The sequence below is a fragment of the Palaemon carinicauda genome, chromosome 38 (assembly GCF_036898095.1).
Source record: "Palaemon carinicauda isolate YSFRI2023 chromosome 38, ASM3689809v2, whole genome shotgun sequence".
In the NCBI taxonomy this organism is placed as follows: domain Eukaryota; kingdom Metazoa; phylum Arthropoda; class Malacostraca; order Decapoda; family Palaemonidae; genus Palaemon; species Palaemon carinicauda.
The window spans coordinates 5,529,816-5,546,145 of record NC_090762.1 but is presented as its reverse complement, the minus strand read 5'-3'; the positions used below and the strand labels follow the sequence as shown (position 1 = coordinate 5,546,145).

At 41.7% G+C, this 16,330-nt stretch overlaps 1 protein-coding gene across 1 annotated transcript in view; it reads right to left on the bottom strand.

The window, feature by feature from the left end:
* Nucleotides 1–16,330, bottom strand: part of LOC137630044 (cilia- and flagella-associated protein 44-like) — a 167,625-nt gene that overhangs the window by 112,578 nt on the left and 38,717 nt on the right. Inside the window, exon 6 of the mRNA XM_068361535.1 lies at nucleotides 1,761–1,826. Coding sequence (XP_068217636.1) covers nucleotides 1,761–1,826 — 66 coding nt within the window. The remainder of the gene's footprint in view (nucleotides 1–1,760; nucleotides 1,827–16,330) is intronic.

Sequence of the window (16,330 nt, the reverse complement as noted above, 5' to 3'; positions counted from 1 at the left end):
CAACTATCCTCCTATCACCCAGAACTTTCTTATCACCATCCATCACCCAGAGCTTTCTTCACTCCATCCATCCACCCAAACCTTTGCCTTCCTCTTGTACTTCTCCCATCAACTCTTGCATTCATCACCTTCTTTAGCAGACAGCCATTTTCCATTTTCTCAATATGGCCAAACCACCTCAACACATTTATATCCACTCTAGCTACTAATTCACTTCTTACACCTGTTCTTAGCCTCACTACTTCGTTCCTAACCCTATCTACTCGAGATACACCAGCCATACTCCTCAGACACTTCCTCTCAAATACATTCAATTTCCATCTCTCTGTCACTTCCATTCCCAGCAACTCCACTCCATACATCACAGTTGGTACAATCACTTTCTCATACAAAACTATCTTTATATTCATGCCTAACCCTCTATTCTTTACCACTCCTTTAACTGCCCCAACACTTTGCATCCTTCATTCACTCTCTGACGTACATCTGCTTCCACTCCACCCTTTGCTGCAACAACGGACCCCAAGTACTTGAACTGATCTACTTCCTCAAGTAACTCTCCATTCAACATGATATTCAATCTAGCACCACCTTCCCTTCTCGTACATCTCATAACCTTACTCTTACCCACATTAACTCTCAATTTCCTTCTCTCACATACTCTTCCAAATTCTGTCACTAATCGGCCATTGTTATTGTTGTTATAATAATAATAATAATAATTATTATTATTATTGTTGTTGTTGTTGTTGTTGTTGTTGTTGTTGTTGTTGTTGTTGTTGTTGTTGTTGTTGTTAACTAAGCTACAACCCTAGTTGGAAAAGCAGAATGCTATAATCCCAAGGGCTCCAACAGGGAAAAATATCCCAGTGAGGAAAGGAAAAGATAAGGAAATAAATAAACTACAAGGGAATTAATGAACAGTTGAAATAACATTTTAAGAACAGTAACAACATCAAAATAGATCTTTCATAAATAAACGATAAAACAAGAGTTATATTAGCCTGTTCAACACAAAAACATTTACTGCAAGTTTGAACTTTTGAAGTTTAAAATTGCTGAAATGTACATTATTAGTTGAAAAATCACTTTATTTTGTTGGAATGAAGCTATATATCCCAATTGAAGTATGGCTTACTGATCTATGTCATTCTGTTCAAAGATTACCACATCAGTGTGTCATATGCCGAGACCACTAGTTCACAGTTAAAATGTATCTGAATTGTGTCAACCTAGTACATTATTTGATTATGGGAGCATCTATTGCAATGATTATAATTCATATAAATCTTGTTATTTTTTTATCTCTGAAGTCCTTACAACAATCAAAGATCACAATGATTTCAAGCTGAGCAAGAGCACTCTAACTAAAAGTCATGTCAGTGTAACAGAGGAGAAAAATTTTGAATATCAATACATATGAAAGTTCCTTTCAGATGAAAATAAATGTTTAAAATGGCAGACTCTGCATCCAAGAAACCAATATATAAGTCAAGAGCATAAAAATTATGACAGCTGAGGAACTTCATACAAAAAGAAACCAGTCAATGTTTCATAGAAAAAGTACAGTATTTATAAGGAGTTACAGTGATGCCTCTTGATGTGAAAGTTTCTATGTACGAAAAATTCATGGTAAGAAGATTTTCACCTCATAATACGATAAAAAATCACGACACGAAAGCCACTTTGGAACCAATTAATTTTGTATCAAGAGACATTACTGTATGCCTGCAAAAAGTTCCAACCAACGTTCAACTTACCTGTTGCCTTAATAGCTGCTTCTTCTAAGGTCTCTGCTTCCCAAACTCTTAGCCATCCGTCTCCACCTTTTCATAAATATAAAATAACATTAATACTAATAATTAATTGACAAAACATCTAATAGCAATCATAATAATAGAATAACCATAATTGATTGATACTTAGAAATTAGAACATTAGAAAATGCTGGCAGATAAAAACAAGTCAATCAGTTAAATCTTTATTACTATATTAGGGGCAGATAATATTGAAATATCTGTACCCTAAAAATGCTTAATCATTATTAGCATTACTACAGTAGTTTTGGGGTTGATACGCTATGCAAGTCTCCAAGAACTTTCCTGTGAAATGTTAGAACATGGGATCCAATATGACAAGAAAATATTAAACTTGTCTTCCTCATTCCCAAGCCAGTGTATTAACCCTTTTACCCCTAGGCTCTTTGGAAATTTCCAATCCTTAACCCCCAAGGGGTTATTTTTTCCCCAGCAAATTTTGCAGTATATTTTTTTTAAATTGCTCTTACAGCCTTAATTTTCGTCATAGGGAGGTCAGGTTGGTCTCATTCTCTTGGAAAATGCCTTAATTTTCACAAAAAATTATCAAAAAGAAGAAAAAAAAATTTTTTATAGCATTTTTTTGCAAGGATGTACCGGTACGTCCATGGGGGTAAAGGGATGAGTTCTGTGAAACGTACCAGTACGTCCTTTGGGGGTAAAAGGGTCAATGTGCACAGAACGGACTTAGGAACTATAAGAAAGATCTAAGGATTCAAGCACTATTGAATGTGTGACAGCCCCTCCTATGCAGATATACTTAGATATACAATGACAAATCGCCAAAAACTGACACTGGTACTGATGCAGAGAGCTACCTGGTTGCTAGTACAGTATAGTTAATCAACTTCTTAGTGATAGAGTAAACGTAATAAATGTAAAAAAAAAAAAATTTTATCTCCGAGTGTTGTTTAATTTTGAGTTTTGTCACTCACCATATGAAGTGACTTAGTCATCTCTTAAGATTTAAAATTCGTCCTTTTCATTACTTCTTTTGAGTATTAACTCGGTTCTTAATAAAACACGACACATTTTGGAGCTATGTCTCACCTGAGGGCAGGGAGAGTCTGCATGCATCAACTCATTAAAATGCATTGCGTATGCAACTGACGTGCAGTATTTATTACATCAAAATGCTAACCCAGACTAATACACTAATAAAGAGTGTTTAACTAATTACAATACTTTTCAAATCACCTTGAACCCGCCCCCCCCCCCCCAAAGTCGCCTGTAGATATTTATTCTCCAGCCTTGGGTAGTGCCATAGCCTCCGTCCCATGGTCTTCTGCTGTCTTGGGCTAAGTTCTCTTGGTTGAGTGTACACTCAGACACACTATTCTCTCTTCATTGTATATATATATATATATATATATATATATATATATATATATATATATATATATATATATATATATATATATATATATATATTCTAACGTTGTTACTGAATCTTAAGATATTCTATATTGTTATTAACTACTTCCTATAGCCAATATAGTTTATTTCCTTTCCTTTATGTGCTATTTTCCCTGTTAGAGCTATCAGGCTTATAGCATCCTACTTTTCCAAAAAGGGTTGTAGCTTAACAAGAAATAATAATAATAATAATAATAATAATAATAATAATAATAATAATAATAATAATAATAATAATAATAATAGCTTTGATGAGAATAACCAACTGTGTGACAATTCTCTCTTTTAGAAAGAGCAATACAGTACTACCCGACAAGTAGTTCTCTCTCTCTCTCTCTCTCTCTCTCTCTCTCTCTCTCTCTCTCTCTCTCTCTCTCTCTCTCTCTCTCTCTCTCTCTCTCTCTCTCTCTCTCTCTTTCCAATGGAGTATTCGTCTGAGAGGTTTTTATCTTCATACTTTAAAACCAAAGACAAATAACATAAATACCAATTATATAATTAGATTATTCTCCTCTGTAAACTAGAAATTAGATGAAATAAAAAATAAAAGCTGAAGATTTATATATATATATATATATATATATATATATATATATATATATATATATATATATATATATATATAATTTATATATATATATTTATATATATATATATATATATATATATATATATATTATATATATATATATATATATATATATATATATATATATATATATATATATATATATACAGAGAGAGAGAGAGAGAGAGAGAGATCGTAAGTAGATGCAAAGTAGGCCTGGTGTTTTACGATAGTCATCCTGTGCAAATTGTAATTAGTTTCAAATATCGTCAAAATGATAAAGTACTATTTGGTTGTTGATACAATCTGCCGTCAGTCCTATTTAACCTTAGCCCCCTACCCCCACCCAAATTAAAAATAAAGAATATTGCTCCTAACCCATTGACAAGTTGTTACCGTTTTTAGGTAGTTACCAATTAACTGCTTCACTGGTTGTTACTGATAGAGCGATATCAGCCAACTAGTTTCTGTCAACGTCTGATTTCTAGTATCTTTTAGTTGTGATCGGATTTTTGTGCCCATTGGATCTATTTCTCGATAAGGAAAGTTGGAATACCTACTGTTTAATGGTGAGTACCTCTAGTGCTTTGCTTTTTGATTATATATTTTACTTTAGACACCATTCAGTAACTCATATAAGCGTAATTTTTAACGGGAAAACTAGGTGATAATACGCGTGCTTAGGGTGTGGTTATATATATAACGGATTTTGAGCGAAGCGAAAAATCTATTTTTGGGTAAGATAGCCATGTCGTCCTGATGGAAGTTCCTTAAAGGCAGCTTCCTAGGGTATATTACAAATACGGCGATATTCCCAGAGAATTTACCTTCAGGTACCCAGAATTCTAACTCCTGGAGCGAGTATCCCTAAAAAGACCTTAGGGATATCGTAAATATCAGTGGACGTATTCTTGACACGCCTCATAGCAATCTATACCCCGAATAGAGTTAACACTTCGTAGGGGTCAAATGGCAAGAAAACGAAAGCGATAAGAAAGGGGGGAGCCGTTCATAAGGCATCTCTCCTCCCCGTTTCGAAAGCGTGCCCTGCGCCGCTCACGGCGCCATCTGTATTCCTTGTAGCGATACACGAGGTGCTACAGATACTGTATGTAGGGAGGGGTCCTACTATCCTTTTCACTCTTATTTATTTATTTATTTTTTTTTTGAAAAGGAGCAGGGCGGGTCCATCAGGACGACATGGCTATCTTACCCAAAAATAGATTTTTCGCTTCGCTCAAAATCCGTTTTTTGGGCTCAAGCCATGTCGTCCTGATGGAAGTATACCAGAGCATTACTGTATCTGTGGATTCTCAATACGTGCCGTACTCCTCAAGAATGTTTCTTAGTCAACTCGACTGACAGACCTAAGATGTTACCGTTATACATCTTTTCACTAATCATAAGCCATGAAAGCGCTTCCTGCCCCCTACAGGGAGGAGTCCTACTAGACTCTAGAAACGAACGAAGAGTACATATACCTATGTATGAATCACTCGCCAGCCAGTACCATATAGTGGTCTCACTCTATATGAAGTAAAGCGAAGTCTTACGGGACTACAGTACCCAAAGGAAAAGTCCCGACCAGCACCCTGGTCGAAGTAAAATTAGACAAAAGGTTATATCTGCGTAGGATTAAACTTGCTGCTACCACCATCCTCAGAAAAGGGTGGAGTCCTTATTGCTAAGGAAAGTATAAACCAGTATAATCCAGGCTTTGCATTAAGGAATAGGCTATTATAGATATCCCCGATTAATATACATAGGCTAAATGCTCAAAAAACAATATGAAATCAAAAATAGGTGAAGGAGACGCAAGGTTCCCGAGAACAAGTTTATTGAGAAACAATAAATAGACATGGTCACCATAAATATGTACATATGCTAGATGGATGACCAACAATTTACACAAGTACTGTAGTGCATGGATGAATGATTATCTGAAAGAAAACATATGTGTCACTTACACATACCCCGGTATCAAACTTAACGTCCATGTTACTACTTGCTGACAATAGCGTTGGCAAACGCTTGGCACACCTGTCTGTACTTGTGCTACCATCACCATAACGTTGGAACAGTCACTGTGGGCTCTGAGAGCCTTCACTACCAGTTATATCAACGCATATAACTAACCATTCACCCAAGAATCAAAGTCCCAAATGATTCCGCTGTTCCTCGCAGAGTTAAACAGCAGGGTTAACGACGCAACCAACTGCTACCACAGACCTCTTTAGCTGCTCCACTTGCTTAGCATAGTGGCGAAAGAATACCCTGGAAGACTTCCAGCCAGTGTATGAACGAAGGTGTTCAAAATCCATAAAGTTAAAGAAGTTTAAGGATGAAGCAACTTTCCTCGGATCATGACCTGCGGGTGAACTGTCAGGATCCGCTCTGCGAATAAAATATGTAATTTTCGCCCTAAGCTGATTTAAAGATAAATTCGAGCCCGATGTTTCTCCTCTGAATAGTTGGCCCCCATGGAAGTCTGAAGTTCTACGAAGATAGACCTTAAGGCATTCTACGGGACATAGAGATGCATCTTCTTTCAGAGGGCAGATTCTCCAGGGACCCCACCTGTTGGTGGGCAACTCGTTCTTAGCGAGAAACGTAGGGTCCGGAAACAGGTTCAGTTCTCCCCCATCCAGGAACTGAACTCGGCCCTCCTCTCTCGAGAGGGCCACAATCTCACTAACTCTGGCCCCAGAAGCAAGGGCAAAAAGGAAGATCACTTTTTGAGTCAGGTCCTTCAACGCACATTCCTCATTATCTAGTAATGAGGCAAAATGAAGGACTTTGTCTAACGACCACGAAATAGGCTTTGGAGGAGCTGATGGTCTAAGCCTAGCACAGGCCTTTGGGATCTTATTAAACATCTCGTTAGCGAGGTCTACCTGGAAGGCATATAGAATGGGTCTTGTTAGAGCTGACTTACATGTAGAAATTGTGTTCGCCGCCAGCCCCTGTCCGTGGAGGTGAATGAAGAAGGATAGGCAGAACTCCGTAGAGATCTCGTGCGGGTTCTTATCTTTGACAAAGGCTACCCATTTCTTCCACGCAGATTCGTACTGCCTCCTAGTAGACTTACACTTGTATTCTTCCAGGAAGTCGATGCTATCTTTCGAGATTCCGAACCGTTTCTTCACCGCTAGGGAGAGAAAATCATGAGCTGCAGGGTTCGGGTTTTCTGTAATGAAGCGAAGACAGTCGACTTCTGGACTTGCTGGGACAGAACTGGGTCCGGGAGTGGTAGAAACCTCAGTCGTAGTTCCAGAGCTAGAGGGAACCATACACTGTTCGGCCACTTGTGGGCCACTATTGCTGCTACTCCCTTGAAGGATCTCAGTTTGTTGAGGACCCTCAACATCAGATTGTGAGGGGGAAACAGGTAGATCCTGGACCATCTGTTCCAATCGAGGGACATCGCATCTATTGCTTCTGCCGAGGGGTCCACGTATGGGGACACATATTTCGGCAGCTTCTTGTTGTCCTTCGTCGCGAAGAGGTCTATCTGCAGTTCTGGGACTTGTCTCAAGATGAAAGAGAATGATCCTGCGTCTAGGGACCATTCTGACTCTATCGGTGTAAACCTGGATAGAGCGTCCGCGGTCACATTCCGGACTCCTTGAAGGTGAACTGCTGACAGGTGCCACTTCTTCTTCTCCGCCAGTCGGAATATGGCTAACATTACCTGGTTGAGAGGTGGGGATCTCGATCCCCGCCGATTCAGACATTTCACAACCACCTCGCTGTCCAGTACCAACCTTACGTGGATCGAGTGACGTGGGGATACTTTCTTCAGGGTAAGAAGTACTGCCATAGCTTCTAGAAAGTTTATGTGAAAGGTCCCAAATAGCTTGGACCAGATCCCTTGCACTTTTTTCCGATGGGAGTGACCCCCCCACCCTACCTTTGAGGCGTCTGTGTGGATTGTCACTGACGGGGGGGGTGGCTGAAGAGGTAGAGACCTCTTTAGACGACTGGCTTGAGACCACGGTCTGAGAAGAGAACGTAGTCGAAGTGGGACCGGTCTCTTCAAGTCCCTTCGCTCTTTCGATGCAAAGGTTCTCCATACTCCCGCTGCATCTTTTAACTGTGCTCTTAGCACTGGGTCTGTTACTGATGCAAACTGAAGAGAGCCCAAAACTCTCTCTTGTTCGCGTCTTGATATCCTCTCGGAACCTAGAAGTCTCCTGACAGACCCCGCTATTTCCTTCCTCTTTGACATCGGGATGGAAAGACGGTGTGACACTAGATCCCAGTGAATTCCCAACCACTGGAACCTCTGAGCTGGAGAAAGACGAGACTTCTTTCTGTTGATCATGAAGCCTAGATATTTCAGGAACTGAATCACTTGTAGGGAAGCTTGCAAGCATTCTGCTCTGGATGCTGCCCACACCAACCAATCGTCCAGGTAGGCTACTACCTGGAACCCTTTTAGGCGTAACTGTTTGAGAGCTGCGCTCGCAAGCTTCGTAAAGATCCTTGGGGCTATGTTTAGTCCGAAGGGCATCGCCCTGAAAGCGTAAAGTTTTTGTTGTAGCTTGAATCCTAGGCAGGGGGAGAGACGACGACTTATTGGAACGTGCCAATATGCGTCTGACAAATCGATGGAGACGGTATATGCCCTCTTGGGCAGTAAGGCCCTTATGTGTTGTAACGTTAACATCTTGAACTTGTGGTTCACTATGAACTTGTTGAGTGGTGACAAGTCCAGAATGACTCTGAGTTTCCCCGAGTCTTTCTTGGGAACACAAAACAGCCTCCCTTGGAACTTGATGGACTTTACCCTCCTGATCACCTTTTTCTCCAACAGATCTTGGATGTACTCCTCCAAAACGGGGGTGGAGTGTTGGAAAAATTGAGGGCACTGGGGCGGAGTACTGTACCAACTCCAACCCAGTCCATTTTTGAGAAGGCTGTGGGCCCAGGGATCGAAGGTCCAGCGATCCCGGAAATACTGAAGTCTCCCACCTACCGGCGACACTTCACTTTGACTGCCCTGCAGTCTTGCCTCCCTGGCCGCGACCACCTCTGAATCCTCGTCCCCTAGAGGGGCGTCTTGATGACCCTCTAGCTGCTCCTCTGGGTCTTGCACGAAACGTGGTCGACTGTCCCTCGAACACGGGATTGAATGCCGGGGAAGCTGATGACATGGCTTGGGGAACCCATTGGAAGGTGGTCGGGGTCTGGGCTACCAGTTGTGGAACCGGAGGCAAAGCTGGCTGCTGCTGCTGTTGTCTTTGCGGTTTGAAGGACTTGGCTGGACGGGAGGAAAACCTTGACTTCTTCGCCTTTCCTTTCGGCTGAGGGCCCTCATCCGGAGAAGACTTCCTCTTAAGGGACAGGCCCCACTTCAGGAGAAGATTGCGGTTCTCAGTGGCTGCCTTGTCCACGATCTCTTTGACCACGTCCTTGGGAAAGAGATCTTTACCCCAGATGCTGGATGAAATTAGCCTCTTGGGTTCATGCCTCACTGTGGCCGAGGCGAACACAAACTCCCTACAGGCCCTCCTTGCTTTAACAAAGCAATAGAGGTCCTTGGTTACTGTGGCCAGATGGATTTTGGCCATAACCATGAACATCTCTGGCATCTTGGGGTCGCTAGCCATCGTCTCCATGTTGGTCTGGAGAGACATCGAGGCTGCCAGGCGCTCCTTTGTGTCCAATTCCCTCCGTAGAAGGAATTCCGACAACTTGGGAAGGTTTTCGCCGAACTGCTGACCTGCAATGTCGGCGTCCAGCTTCCCAACCGAGAAAGTAAGGTGCACCTCCTTCCAGTCCTTATTGTCCATTGGCAATGCCAACGATAGAGGTTTACATTCCTCCAAAGACGGACACGGCTTGCCAGCTTCAACCGCCTTCATGACGGCCGCAAACCCCTTTTGCATAAAGGGGAAGGCCCTAGCCGGGGAGGATACAAAGGAGGGGTGCTTCTTACTCAAAGCGGCAACTTTTGAGTTTGAGAACCCCCTCTCCTTTAAAGCAGCTGTTAAAGTGGCTTGAGCCTTGGAGTGATCCAGGATAATCACCTCCTTTGGTTCCGTCTCCTCCTTCGAAGCCGGCTCCTTCTTCAAACGGACATAGCAGTCCGGGTAGGCCCCTCTACTGGGCCAGAATTCCACCTCCTCAAGGGGAACTGAGCCCAGTTTCTCCGACATGACGATCTTCCCAATCGTCATCGGCATGTGCTCGGCATATCTCCACGGGTTGGCATCCGAGCACAGAGGAAGGTCCTTAACGTTGAGCTTCTTTGGAGGTCCACGTGATGCTGTGATCTTCTGCATCTGGAGCTCCAAAGTAGCGGCCTTCTGATTATTCTCCCTCTGCATCTGTTGGATCATACCAACGATGGAAGAGAGAGCCTGTCCAAGCTCTGCTGGAAGAGCGGACGAGGTAGAGGTGATAGGTTCAGAGACCTGAACCGGCACGTCTGATGATACGGGAACCTCTTCCTCCACGGCAATAGGATCTCGATCCTCCTCCTCGCCCTCTGCGAGGAGATCCTGCTCCGCACGATCGGACAAGTCGGACATCTTGTCGTCCAACTGGATGTCCTGCATGGCGTCAGCGACATCCTCCTCCACTGGAATCTGGATCAGAGGGATCTCCGGCCGAGGCTGGGGAACAACAGCATCAGGGGAAGCCTTGGGAAAAAGGTATGCCCTCATCTTCTCGTTAGGAAGATAAGGTCCAGTGGTGTTTTTCTGAAAACCCCTTACCCATAAGCGAAGCCTCTCCCTCGCTGCATCTCTTGACTCCGCCGACCTAGGGGATTCAAAAGCCTCTGATAGCAGGTTAGTACATACAGCACATACCTGCGGATCCCAGTAACGATGGTCATCATTGGAGGCTGCACAAGCCGCGTGCCTCCTACACGAGGCATGTCCGCAAAAGTTCTTACTGCGGACATTGCAGAAGACACTATCACACTTCGGATGCTCCTCCTGTAAAAGAAGAAAAATTTCCATGAATATCAAGTGAATTTCAATTCACATGTAACAAATGAGTATTCAACAAGAATAAGGGAAAGACACCTACTTGTGAAACCCACACAAACACCTGTGGAAGCCCACCAGCCAAGTCACATAGTTAGTCTTTACTAGAATAACCAGAGAACATATTTCCAAAGGAAATTAGGTGTAGCTCACACCTAAGGTAAAATATTACCATTCCGGCCAGGGATAAAAGAATTATCTTTTATCCTTGTAAGGCGACACCAAGTGATTGTACCAGTAACACAAGTAAGATAGAAAAGACAGTGTTGTAACCTACTACATCATGAACTCCCTTGGTTGAATATACCACCAAGAGAGGACTGATACAGTACCTGAGGGTGGTGTGCCAGCCGGCTATTGCCGGTCAGCACCCCCCCCCCCCCCCCCCCCCCCCGTTTTTCGAAAGGTAGATCTCAAGTACACAACATCAGATCACCCTTATTGGGGAGAACTCCAGATCCCATGCCTGAACCGGCCGGCAGTGGTTGCCGGACCGCAGCCACCCGGTTTGCACTGCGTTGCCAGCCATCATTCTTAGTGGCCGGCTGACTGGGCAGTGTCGCAGGCCGGCCGGCAGCAGTAAACAAACCCTGCCGGCTGGCCCCCCACACTAGGCAGCGCTCGGCTGCCGGCCCCACTTGTAGTGGCCGGCAGATGAGCAAGAGACCGGCCGGCAAAGGTATACCCCCAACGCCGACCGACAGCAAGAGAACTGGAGAACACCCCTCCCCACCGACGGCCGGCCTGTAGGCCGGCAGACGGCAAGGACAACACATACTAAGACAATAGAATGAGTGCCGGGTTAAGAGACTATGAGTCTCTGAGCCCGGCACCCGAAAGAGTGCCGAAAGGAAGGGGAGACACTAAGTCAAGCTTCCTAACCGCTGCATACTGAATCTACAGACGGCAGCGATGGAGGGACCAAGAAAGGACCGGGCAGCACTCGAAGTAATGGTCTCTGCCGGTCGGCACACTCTGCCGGCCGACAGGAGACCACGTCAGTTCCTCATCCCAACCTAGGCTAGGCAAGGATGCAGACGACTGACACAAGGAACGGAAAAAAGAAGGGAAGGACAGAGGGTCCTATCCAACCTTACCTTGGTTAAGGGTCATTCCCAACTAAGACAGTTCATCTCAGTTAGAGAAAGACCCGAGAGGGAGGCCGGCACTACTGGCTGCCTCCCATGAACCACGGCAAGGAAGGAATTGCCCTTCCAGAAAAGGGAACATATCCCAAGACCGGAACGGCAATAGGACAGTCTGATGAGTCACCGAGTAAAGGGATCACTACTGGAACCCAACAAGGTGGACCAAGGGGATAACCCTTAATGCCCGAGTCAATCAGCAAGGGAGACTCTGCCCCATGCCAGACAAACCGGGCTCAGACTAAACACTGTTGTACTGTCCCCCTCTGAACCAATTCAGTTGGAACGGGAAGGTACAGTACTACTCAAGCATAGATATATTTGAAGATTAATTCAAATAAACCACCAGAGTTAAGCCTAAGGCTTAAACAGAGGGAAAGGGTTTGCCCCTTCCCCGAAGAGAAGGGAGCAAACGGGGAACAGATAATATTATAATGACCTAAGACAACCTAGCCTAGGCACTAAGAGAATCGATTACCTAATTCACCGAAACTCACACCAATACTATCTTGGAAGGTACTCGAAAAGGACTTATATGTATAACGTTGCCTAACGCTTAAAGCAATAAATTCACATTTGGAAGACTAATTATCATGCAGGAAGTACATAGGCTAACAGCTAGCCTACGAAGACTAGTGTTGGCAGTCTTGGCAAAACTTCGCCAGGCACACTACTATCGCATCATAACAGAATTCCTAAATAAGCTAAGTAGCTAATATTTAAGCGCAAAGGGGCTGGGAACGTCGCTCTTGCTAACAAATAAATCCTATTCTAGCGAGCGACAGCATCCATGATGCCTCCAGCAGGCAACAGCTCTTGTATCAAAGATAACTCTTTTAATTACTTTAATTTTAACCAAGAGCCTACATTTATACATAAAAGAAATAGTACTCAACTTATCCGAGGCAGAAGAAGTTGGAGAAAGCATTATTAAGCGAGAAAATTCCAAGATTGGGTAGAAAACAGGGAAAACACACCGAGTCGTAGAGCTACGCAAAAAGGAATACAGATGGCGCCGTGAGCGGCGCAGGGCACGCTTTCGAAACGGGGAGGAGAGATGCCTTATGAACGGCTCCCCCCTTTCTTATCGCTTTCGTTTTCTTGCCATTTGACCCCTACGAAGTGTTAACTCTATTCGGGGTATAGATTGCTATGAGGCGTGTCAAGAATACGTCCACTGATATTTACGATATCCCTAAGGTCTTTTTAGGGATACTCGCTCCAGGAGTTAGAATTCTGGGTACCTGAAGGTAAATTCTCTGGGAATATCGCCGTAGTTGTAATATACCCTAGGAAGCTGCCTTTAAGGAACTTCCATCAGGACGACATGGCTTGAGCCCAAAAATATATATATATATATATATATAAATATATATATATATATATATATATATATATATATATATATATCTATATCTATATCTATATCTATACTATAGATATAGATATAGATATAGATATAGATATAGATATAGATATATATAGATATATATAGATATTATATATAAAATTTCATTTATTATACATATATATTATATTTTTTTCCTTTATTATAAATATATATATATATATATATATATATATATATATATATATATATATATACAGTATATATATATATATATATATATATATATATATATATATATAATAAAGGAAAATGACGAATATAATATCCTATATATCATTTTACCTCTGATTATTATGACCTCCTCTATATCGATCAGTTTACCAATCAAAATGGTTTATTGCAAGTTAAGATGAGAAGCTTCAATAGCATCGTTGGTTTCTAAAAAAAAAAAAAAAAAAAAAAAATTCAATATCAATACTTTTTTATTAATGATTTTTTTCCAAAAATCTAGAATTTTCGTTTAGGTAGTCATTGTATATATACTTATATACGCTAGAAAATTTGTATAACCACAAAAATATATCAAATATATCAAGAAGTTGAACGCAATTATTCATACACCTGGCTGGTTTGTTGCCTGGAATGGAATCCAAAACTTTACAAGGATTCAAAAGCTGCAATAATTTTCGGAAAGTAAAACGTGATATCCAAAATGGCTGAAGTCCACGAAAATTAAACTTTTAATTAGAAAATATGGCTGCATTTTTTACTGTAATTTATTAACAATCCTAGTTACACCGGTTACGAAAAGTACTCAGAAATAATTGAAGCATTGCCAGACATAGATTACCTAGTAAGGCTATGATTTAATTTAAGATTTGTTTGTTGACTCACAAAGCACTTACAAGTGATAAGCCTAAATATCTTCGTGATTGCTTGGTCCCCTACCCTCAAGCTACTAGAGCTGCTGTAAGAGTTAGATATGCTGATGACCCATATAGACTATTCGAAATTAGTGTGGATCATGCAATAGGAGGAAGAACGTTCAGTTATGCTGCACCGAGACTCTTTAACGACCTTCCACTCGATGTCAAGAATAGCAATAATGTGGCAGGTTTCAAGATAAACCTGAAGACTTATCTTTTTAGAAAGTGTTATAATAGTGACCTGAAAACTATTAAGCCTGAATACAAATGCTAGCGAAATAACTGATAATGATACAGAACAAAATATTAACTGGAAAGAAATTATTTTTCACACACCAAGGCCCGCCTGAACAGACCTTTAGTGTCTGATGGAGGGCGAGAAATAAACCCGTAAAAGTAAAAGTAAAAGTAAGAGGCACTAGCCTTATGCTATAAAGCAAAGCATTAAGCAGCAGCTCTCCTTTTGTTTTTTCTTCGACATAGTGGACGTACGGAGGTAGTATTCTTACACTCCTACCACATGGCAGACAGAGGCGGTTATATGCTCTGATGTAAACATGCTGAAAATGATGCACGAGAACAAATGTGGTATTTTGATATTACTCCATCTTAGTTCTGCTTTTCATACAGTCGTGCATGAACTGCTACTTAATGATTTGCAGCCCATAAGTATTGAAGATAAAACGATTTTGAGTATTTAGAATATTACTTGATTGACAGACACTACTTTGTACAAATTGGAAACTTTCATCATAATATGGACCATTAAACCGAGGGGTACCACAGGGAAGTGTATTAGCTCAAATTTTATTCTGTATCTGTAAAATACTTTACGGATGATACACTATTTTACTTCTCCGTAAATGATATTGATGATACTGCTGAAACTTTGAACTAGATTTTTACCACTATTAGGCAATGGATGACAGTTAGAACAAAACTAATCTCAAATAAAAATTGGAGTAAGAAACACTGGGTATTGTCTCAGAAATTTTGCTTATGTAAAAAAGTATTTGGATGAATGTTTTGTAAAAACAACTTGTGATTAACCGTGTTACTGCCAGGCGATTACTGTAACCGAAAGAAATCAGAAAAACATAATGACTAGAGAGGCAGGACTCTTAACCTAACTTCACAAAACATAATAACCATAGGGGAAGGACTGATATAAGTGCTTCCATCCCGAGAAAGGATTACAGGTAGCAAGTGCAGAATCAAATTCTCTTTTGACTCTTCCTTTCTTGCTGCAAAATTTAAAACTTTTTCTTCAATGCTCCTATACTGGTGACCAGGAGCTGCTCCACACTTGTATGATACATTTGAAAAAATGGTCAGCCAGGGCATTGCTAACTTCGATTGCTCCAGTCATATACTGATCATTTACCCTTAAAACTGGTGGTGGGTTAGGGGTGAATTTGCCTGCTATTTTTTTCACTTTCCTCCACACAGATGATGTTGGTGTTCTACTGTTAATGGAGGAGACAAATGACAGCCAAGACTGGCGCCTAGCTTCTTTCATGACAAGATGAAACTGTGCTCTACATTTCTTGTATATGACTAAATTCTCCTCAGTACGGCGCCTGGGCAATCGAGTTCAAGACTTTCTTGTGTCTCTGTGCAGGACAGTTAGTTCTGATGACCACCAGGGGACTGGTCGTCGTTTTAATATCCCTGTTGTTTTGGAATGGAATTGACTCCTGCTGTGTGAAGAGTTCCATTAAGTAAGTCTATGGCATGATCAACACTTTCAAACTGTTCTGCGTTTCCTTCAATTTCACTTAGCTCCCGAAATCCATCCCAGTCTGCCTTATCAAGATTCCATCGTGGCAATCTCTGTAAAGGTGGATCATTTTTGGTGTTTATAATGATTGGTGCATGATCACTAGTATGCCAATCATCTAATGTTCTCCAATTAAAATCGAGAAGACAGTTAGAGCTTGCAACTGATAGGTCAATGCAGGACAAGGTACCTGTCTGAACATGAAAGGAGTCCTACATCTTTTTTCTCCAAAATTGATATAATATTATCCCTTGCGTTTGTCAAAACATCACCCCATAAAGGATGTCTACTATTAAGATCTCCTAGTAAGAGAAAAGGTTGTGGGAGTT